The sequence below is a fragment of the Acanthisitta chloris genome, unplaced genomic scaffold (genome assembly GCF_000695815.1).
Source record: "Acanthisitta chloris isolate BGI_N310 unplaced genomic scaffold, ASM69581v1 scaffold31317, whole genome shotgun sequence".
NCBI classification, from domain to species: domain Eukaryota; kingdom Metazoa; phylum Chordata; class Aves; order Passeriformes; family Acanthisittidae; genus Acanthisitta; species Acanthisitta chloris.
In genome coordinates, this window is record NW_008681477.1 from 1 (window position 1) to 9,161 (window position 9,161).

The window sequence follows — 9,161 nt, forward strand, 5'->3', positions numbered from 1 at the left end:
CCTGGTCCTGCTGACCACACTGTTCAACACTGACTCTTTTGGTTGGGGGATGTGCTGACCTCCTGCCCCTTGGCCAGCCTGGCCCTGCTTTTTGACTTTAAACTTACTTTCTCCGTCGTCTCACACTTTTCTCTATTGCGTGACTAGATTCCCAGGGTTCGTCTTGCCATGCCTGGGGGTTCACCCTGTTCAAGAGGTCTCCCCAGAGGAGCAGCGCAGTGTTACTTTGAAGGTAAAGAATGGGCTATGAAGTCCTACTGGGAATTCTCAGGACGGATGACAGCATGCTCCAGTCTGCCTGATTTACCTTCAGGTCTTACACAGTGATTTTTCTGTGCTCAGTAATGCAGGAGACCCAGCGGACCAAATCCCAGGGTCTCTCAGCACATCCATTTGTTCACTGGAGTCATCTGGCCATATTAACTGCAGAAAAACAGTTTCATGAAACCCCAAGCGAGCTCTTTGCTTACAGCAAACAGCATTTGCAGATGGCCCTTTTATTACCATGGGAAGGCAACTGTTTGTGGCCTTAGCCTGAAAAACTTAGGGATCTGTCTGCAGCCATTTAATGTTACCAGGGTTTTTATGGGCCTTGTTTTAATTACCTCTTCAGTTACTGTGAAAAGATAACTGGAAATAAGAGTATTAAAATAAGGCTATTATATATATATGTATGTGTGTTTATATAGGTGTATATATCATGGAATTTCATAGAATCATAGAATTTTAGGGGTTGGAATGGACCTTACAGATCATCTAGTCCCAACCCACCCTGCCATGTCTAGTCTCCCACCAGACCAGGTTGCTCAAGGCCTCGTCCAACCTCACTTTGAACACTGCCACGGTTGTGGCATCTACTACCTCCCTGGGCAACCTGTTCCAGTGTCTCACCACCCTCACGGGAAAAAACCTTTTTCTAATATCTAACCTAAACTTCCCCTCCTTCAATTTGAAATTGAATAATGAAAGGGTTATTAAGTAAACGAGGTAAATCTTGCAGGTTTATAAAATCCGATCACACGACTCACAGTAACAGCAACTTTAAAGTACAGAATTTAGGAACAATGAAGGAAACTCCAGTTTAATTGTAGTGCTGGGCTCATAAACCTTCCACCTGGTAAGGGCAGTGAGGGTTGCATCTTCAGCTTGCTCTTGCAGGATCTGGATGCTGCATTGCCACTCATAGAGCTCTACAAAGACAGATTGGTGGGGATCGGAGAAGTGAGTAGAATTCCATCACTTGTTTAAATCTCTTCAGCAGCAGCTGTCACCAAGATTACAGAAACTTAGTGAATGCTTGTTTTTGTGTATGCAGTAAGTATTGCTGTCAGTCTGAACAAGTGCTAAGTCTGATTTGTAATTCTCTTAATGTGCTCTCCTTCAGTTTGGCCTGATTCTTTCTTTTCCCTCATTATCAGGGTTAGAAAATAGGTGGAAGTTATGCTGGTGGAATAGTAGGAAGATTGCATAGTTATACTGTATCATCTTATACAGAAGGCATATCCTTCCTGCCTTCTCTGGCAGTCAGACTAAGCTGTGATTTCAGTACACCTCGCTGACTTGTAGATTTCATTTATTTGATCCCTCATCTGTCTGTGTCCTTGTGTTGTCTCCTGTCTTACATTTGTTTGTAAAGGAATTGAGGCTTAAAAGCTTTAGGGTAGAGTCTGCCTCTCTTAGTGTGTCTCATTTTGCACTGGCTGTAGAAAACAGTTACTGGCAGAGCTTTGTAGCTAAATCTGCATGTGAAGGACTTTGGTTGGTGTAACTGTGAATGGGGCTACTTTGGGAGCCTTTAAATTTTGCCTGACCATGTTTAGATCAAAAAAGTACAGAATTAACAGGTAATTTTGGCTAGAGATTGGACTAAAGCTCTGGGTTCAGGTCGGAAATTAATCTGAAAGAATATTCAGTGGACTACAACCCCAGGAAAACAGTTGCAGGTTAAAATGTTTGATACCCTAGTTAGTAACTATCTGCCCACAAATGCTTTCATAGCTGAAAAGCTTATGACTGAGAATGGATTCCTTTCCAAGTTAAGCTACAGCTGAGCTCATTTTAATTGCTGTTTGTAGTGTGTACATATATTTTGAAACGCTTTGCAGTTTTGAAACGTTTCTTGCCTGTATATACTGTTATTTTGTTAAGTGTTAGGTCTGTAAAATTTTTCCTCTTCTTATCCTGTAGGTTGGACTAGATTTCACTCCCAGATTTGCCAGCACCGATGAAGAGAAGGAAGGACAAAGACAGGTTTTGATCAAGCAGATTGAGCTAGCAAGAAGACTGGATTTGCCTTTGTAGGTTTTGTTTATACTAGTAGGAGAATTTGCCAGATCTCAGTAACATGTGGAAATACTTCCCAGGATTTATAGTTACTAAGCACCCACAGAACTTTTCTTCCATGGATTAAACTGGCATTAGTGCCCTGTCAGTCTCCAGTTTGAGATTTAGTTATAGAATTCTCCCTATGTTTGCACTTCTGTACAGTCTCCTGTGTCCTGTCCTTGCTGTTTTATTGCTATATCTTCACTGTAGCTAAAATGATTTTTTTCCTGATAAAAGGTATAGTACAGATAAAGTATTTTCATCCCAAGCTGCTGTTAGTTTGTGTTTGCAAAAACCCAGTATTTGGCTGAATTTCCTAATGCCAGACCTCTCCTTGCTGTGCAGAAATGTTCATTCCCGCTCAGCTGGAAGACCAACCATTAATCTCTTGAAGGAACAAGGTATGTTTTTAATGCATTCTCTCTGTCATGGCTTTTGTCAATAGAATTTCTTCAGTAGTGCCATGTCCTCGCATCAGTTTGTGTATGTGAAACTTGGGAGCAATAGTGCAGAGGTTCTGTATTCCTTCTTTATGGGACCAAGGTCTCATTGGAAGGTGGCATGGCAGCCCTGCTGTAACCCTGCTAATGATTTGGTTTGCTGTGTTTCTCCGAGGTGCTACAAAGGTGTTGCTCCATGCATTTGATGGGAAGCCATCTGTAGCAATGGAAGGGGTGAAAGCTGGATACTACTTCTCCATTCCTCCTTCCATTATAAGGAGTGAACAGGTAACATTTTGCCCTGGGTTTGGCTAGGGTTTGGTGCTTGGGAATTGCAGGTAATAGCTGACAGCTTATCATGATGGCTGTTGAGACTAGCAGGACCTGTGTACAGTTACTGTGTCCTGACACTTCTCTGAATAGAAGTTTCAGTTGCTTATAGCATTGCACATTTTTACTTTGGCTTAATTTCTACCTGGGACTTTTCAGGGGAAATTTTGACTAGAAACGTTAAGCTATTCTTGAGAAGCAAGGGGTTTTTTATTTCGTTTATATGTAGTTCCTGGTGAACTTTTCTTTGGAAGCTTCTGCCACTGTACTGTTTTAGAGTAGGGACATGACATGTGGAAAAGGGCTAGTTTCAGGGCTGTGCCAGTTTCTGTTCTAAATGAAATCTGGTTAGGTTGCAGACCTTTGAAAAATCGTGATTATCACGAGGTACACCCAGCAAAGAAACAGCTAAATTGCTTAAAGCTGGCATTGGTCAGGTTCAGCCCTTGATGTGGTGAGATTGTTCTAACTTCTACTCTGGGCTTCTGCAAGCTATGCTGACTTCTTGTTTTGGAATAAATCTGTTTCCATCCTGCAGCATCATCATCACTTTGTATTATCAGGCCAGGAAATGTAAGAAAGGAAAAGGCTTGATTTAAGTGGACAGGGTATGAGGAATGGGTATAGTTGGGGGTGAGGTTAGGAACTTCCAGAAAGGAAAGCAAACTGGGGTTGAGAGGTAAAAGCAAAGATGAGGAAAACATACACAAATACTATATACACAGAAAACAGCAAATTAAAATTGCGTCGGCAGCTCTAAACATTGGGTGTTTTGTGCCATATAACTGCATGATTTAATAGATAACAATGGATTCAGTGTTGAGATAATTGTAGTTTGGATATTTAGAAAACAGGAGAATCCTAATTTGAAAGGACTTCTTAAGCAGCTCCTAGTATTATTGCTTCCATTCAGAAATTGCTGACAGTGGCCTTAAAGTCTTTTAATGTTGCTTTTAAATGCAGGAGATATCCTCCCTTCATAATATTTTCCCATGTGTTTAAGTTCATAAAGTATTTAATAGCTATCTTCTTTTCTTCAAGAAGCAGAAGATGGTGAAACAGCTACCTCTGGAAAGTATGTGCTTGGAAACTGACTCTCCTGCTCTAGGGCCTGAAAAACAGGTAAATGGTGGTGGGGAGGGACTTCTGTGTATATATATCCCAACTCACATATTATGGAGGTCAGTTACTGGCACAGGAGAGTGAAACAGTCAGTGTAAGCACGGATACAAGAGATGAAAGAGGTTACCGAGGGAATGTAATCCAAGAAGAATAGATACATGTAATTTTTGTGGCACACATGCCACAATGTGACTGAAGTTGTGTCAGGAAACACTGAATCTGAAACACCTGTGACTTGTAGGGATCTGTAACTTGGTCTGTTTGTTTGTTTGTTTTCAGGTGAGAAATGAACCCAAAAATATTTACATTGCTGCAGAATATATTGCCAAAATTAAAGGAATTCCAGTTGAAGAAGTTATAGAAGTGACTACTCGGAATGCACTGAAAGTATTCCCCAAACTTCAGAACTTTCTTCGGCTATAAATTCAGAAACTGGAATACAATCTTGCAGAAATTATTATTTGTGATGTAATTAATAAAGTAAATGTGCATCTTGTATTAAAGTGGAGTTTTGCTGTTGTAAAGTTCCAGAAGTGAACAGTTTTATATAGCTGCGTAGGATGAAATAGAGAATGTCTCAAAGACCTTTTGGCATGCACCTTTTTCACCTCTTGAATGTGATCATGACACTTTGTTCATTTGCACCTCTCATGTCTCTGAACAAGTCCTTTGCAAAGAGCACCATAAAGTTGTCAGTTTAATTGCTCAGACTCCTTGCTCAGCTGCTCCGAGTCTGGGAGATGGTTAATGTGTAGTGCGTAATTCCCCTTCATTCCTTATTTCTGCTGACTGCAAGTCACAGAGTTGTGGGGCCACTCATGATAAAAAAACTCCTGTTAGGACTTGCAAACTGCATATGCCTTTCTGAGCCAATAAACCTCCCCTGCTGGATGGATGTCGTGCTGACTGAGCTCTGTGAGTGGTACAGAAGTAACACCCCTTCAAAATACAGTTGGAAGGAATTATAGCCCTGCTACTCTCTTTTTTCCTTGCATAATGTAACTTAACAGTTGCTAAGATCTTGGCTATTTTGAGGATTTGCTTTGATTTCCTTATTTTTGAATTATATTCAATGAGAAAAGCCTGGGTTTGGTCTCAGTTCAAGGACTTCTGACTGTTCAGTGTCAGGAGGGACAGGATGTGAAAGGGACACAAGCCCAATTTTGTGAGATCTTGGAGGTTGGCTGTTGTGGATTCTGCTACGTTGGCCAATGTCCTAAAGGCTGAATCTTGTGCTCCCTCACAGCACCTGTGTGGATGTGTGGGCCTGTGAAGTACTGGTCAAAGTTGTGCTGACTATAAACCAGTAATTGAACAAGGTTTTGCATGGCACCCAATCGTCTGAGGGCGACTAAGGAAGTGGAGGTTTTGTCTCTTTTCATGGGGAGTTTTGCCAGCTCAGGGGAGAAAATATACAGGTATTAACTTAGCCCATGATCACCTCAGGTACAAAATCATGTATCACACCAGGACAGTGAAAGTGTTTGGCTTTAAGATTCAGGTTCATGTCTACAATGTCTCACATGCCTGTGTGATTATTTATTTTTTGGAAGGGGTATCAAGACTCTCCTATTTTCCTAGTTAGAGAATCTTACTGGTTACTCTTTTGCAAAATGGTTTGCAATGCCCTGTTCTGAAATCATGTTGTCTGCCTTCTGGGGTGCAGGACTGGAAGGCAAGGACTTGAGTGTTTTCCTTGTTTTGAAAAGGATGTGGGTAGAGAAGGTATTAGCTCCCAAATAGGGGAAAACAAAAGAGAAGGAGCAAAAGCTTGCAATGTAAGTGATGCCTGTCTTACAGTTTTTTCCTTTATGTTGTCTTCCTCAGTTTCTTAAAACCACATTGTCCGGAGGGGCTTTTGCTGTCTTTATCAGAACAGCTGTGTTTTCCTTTTTAACTAGGTATAGCTTATTAAGTGTAAACACATCTCTAAACAGTTTTCAGCCTGCAGCAAACAACAAAACTTGAATAATTTGTCTCTATTACAACATCTACTCAGAGCAGCAAATACCTGAATCTTTGGTGAGTGTTTGTTCCAGACCAGTTAGAGCTGTTTGTTGGCCTGGATCTACTGACACTATTTCCATTACACTGGGCAAAGGACAACGTTTGCCTCCAGATGGTGCTAGGGAACAGGTGTCCAATTGTCTTAAGAATATTAATGCAGTTGACTTAATTTAATGATTAACAATCATGTCATTGGAGGTACTAAACATGTGATATGAGGCAGCCTTACACATGCTTCCCGTGTGTAAGGCTGTGTGATCAGAAGGCTCCCAGCATAGCTTGGAATGCAATTATGTATGGAAATGCTCTGGGTAAAAAATCAGGCAGCATCCAAATATTTACAGAGTTTTGAGCTAAATATTTTTCTCCATGGTATTTACAGCATTGGGTGAAAACACTGGTTTTGCAAAAAGGGGAATATTAAGTATTTAGTCTGCTCAAAACCCCTGTCTCTGGAGAGGGGTAACGCTGCTCTGGTTCAGGCTTAGCCTCGCAGTCGGATGATACCTGCCCTGAGCATTTGAATCCCTTTTGTTGCTGCAGCGCTGCAAAAACCTGTAGACATGCTCACATCCTGCAGCTTCCATCTGGGCAGGGCACTGATGAGGGGTGCCAGCCCCGTGGAGTCTCTGTGGGACAGCCTGTGCCCCTGGTCCCTGCAGCAGCAGGGCTTGGAGGTGCTGCAGGAGTGTGGTTGGGGCTGGGGAAGGAGCATGGAGTTCTTCCTCCTGGGCCAGAGAAAGCTGGCACTGCAGCAGCCGTGGGCAGGGTGAGCCTGGCAGGGTGCCTATAGCAAAACAGACCAACTTTGTCCTCCTCTTAGACCTGCGGCGCCTGAGCTAAGTCATGGTGGCCTGGCGCTCCAGAACAGGAAAATACAGTGTCATTCTCACCCTGCCTTGGCATCCCTGACACCCTGCTCAGAAGCAGCACCCTTTCCCCAGTGCCATTGGTTCTGCTGTGTGAGCTGTGTCCCTGTCCCCAGCACTCAGCGCTGGGGAAGGTGTGCAGCAGGCCCTGGAAACAAAGTTTGCACAGGAAACCCAACTTTTTAAGGCGTTCACTCAGGGCTGGTGGTGCTATGGTGCAAGGGGGAAGAAGTGTGGTTTCTGAGCTGGAAAAAAACGTTGATCTCTCAGCAGTCATCCCCTCAAAAGGGGAATTTAACAGAGAGCTTGTATTTCTGCCTGCATTCCTGGGCTAGTGCCTGATCCAGAGGGGCTCAGGAAGGCAGGATGGCTTGTGGGGCAGCTGTGTGGCAGCACACCATGAAGCCCTCCAACCCCACAAATGTTGGCCTCAGCAATATCAGTGTGTGTGTACGTTGAACCCTGTTGCAGCCTCTCTGGTTGTCTCAATAAACCATGTCCCCTCCAGTGTAGCATAAGACACTGAAGTGGCCAAGGACATAGTGGAGGAAGGACCCACTGCAAATTTAGCTGGATGCCATGTTTAAATTTCAGGAAACCTGTGGAAAAATGAGAGAAAGTACAGAGTTAGTGGTGACCCAAGTTTTCTTTTCAGTCATGCCATTAGTTTTGGGGGACACAAACAGTCCCAGTGACCTCTGTCTCAGAGAGACAGAATGGCACAGATGTCTGCAGCAGTATGGAAAGCAGTAGGTCCTGATACCATCTGATACCTTTAGCCCTCAGCTTTCCCTGGGATGCTATGAAGAACAGATCTGGTTGCACTTTGCATGACTCCTCATGTCTCTTTACTGTGCAGGATGTACAATGTACCTATGCATGATAGAAAAGTCAAGAAAGATTTGTGATTTTTTTTTGGCATCATTAATGCCTTCGGAGTGCCTTGCTTGTTAGTCAGTACTTGTTATTGGTGCAGCTCTGGCTGGTACAGCATCTACCAGGAGAAAAAAAAGCCTCACATGGCATGGTCCTTTCCAGGCTTATAATGCATGCAGATGCACTGCCTGCACCAGGGACTCCCTGGGACATGTGAAAGGGTCTACAGTGAGTGCATAGCTTCACACCAGCCACAAAAAATGAAGGGGAGACCACAGGGTGACAGTAATAATGTATAGGTACTTCCCATAGGCTGAGGTGCAGAGCCTGCAGATATAGAGAGCTTCTAAAGTGGATTTTATCTGTTGATAGAGACAAAATAGTGGACCAGTGTATGTTGTCAATGGCTATCAAATCACACAGAGGTACTTTGCATTTCCCTTTTTTGATGAGCACTGTGGATCAACAACAGGGCCTGGAAGAACACTGAAATTGCAACTCCTTGGCTGGCTGGTGTTGTTGCCCTTTCACCACCCACGCCAAGCTGCTTGCAGGACACCTGTGGAACAAGATTGAAGTGATTTTGTCTGAAGGCCTAGTGGCTTGTAAGAGTGGAGTGGGTATAGAACTAAAAGGCTGTATGAGTCACTTGAACTCAGATCCTGAACATCCCCTCTGAGTTCAGGCCTGACGGCTAAAAGTCTGTCTAAGGGCTCTATCTGTGCTCATTGAAATGGTCTTTGGAGGGCTGCAGGTGGATCACCCTCCTTCTGAAACTCATTTTAAGTCATGCATTAACAGGGCCTGAACCTGCTCAAACTGCTCTGACTTTTTCCGACTTCAACATGGGAACAAGTGAGGAGGTGATGACGAGGCCAAGTGGGTGAAATGCTGTTTAATCATGGTGTTTATTATGGTAAGAGTTTAAACAAATTCACTAGAGACTTTTACTGGAGGTGCTTTCAACAGACTCCTATGCAATGCATAGATAGGCTCTTTAGAGGCAAAAGCAAATAAATAAGAGCCTAGAAATGCAACTTTAATCACTTATGAAGTTCTGCTTCTGTTTGTTTTTTCATTAATGAAGGCTGGGGTTCGATCCTCTGTTCCCATTATGGAGCAGGAAAATGAATTTAAGAGAGTCATTGGCTTAGCATAAAGCTTTGTTCTTCTCTTTGCTTTCTATATGCAG

At 43.1% G+C, this 9,161-nt stretch overlaps 1 protein-coding gene across 1 annotated transcript; it reads left to right on the forward strand.

Annotated features, from left to right (window-relative positions):
* Positions 1-77: 77 nt before the first annotated feature.
* On the forward strand, positions 78-4,861 carry TATDN3 (TatD DNase domain containing 3; the record flags this gene model as incomplete). The annotated part of the gene is made up of 7 exons (XM_009078129.1): positions 78-232; positions 1,159-1,221; positions 2,188-2,297; positions 2,671-2,726; positions 2,941-3,053; positions 4,137-4,217; positions 4,497-4,861. Coding segments are annotated over 7 exons (722 nt in total), but the record flags the coding sequence as incomplete, so codon positions are not given.
* Between the last annotated feature and the right edge of the window lie 4,300 nt (positions 4,862-9,161).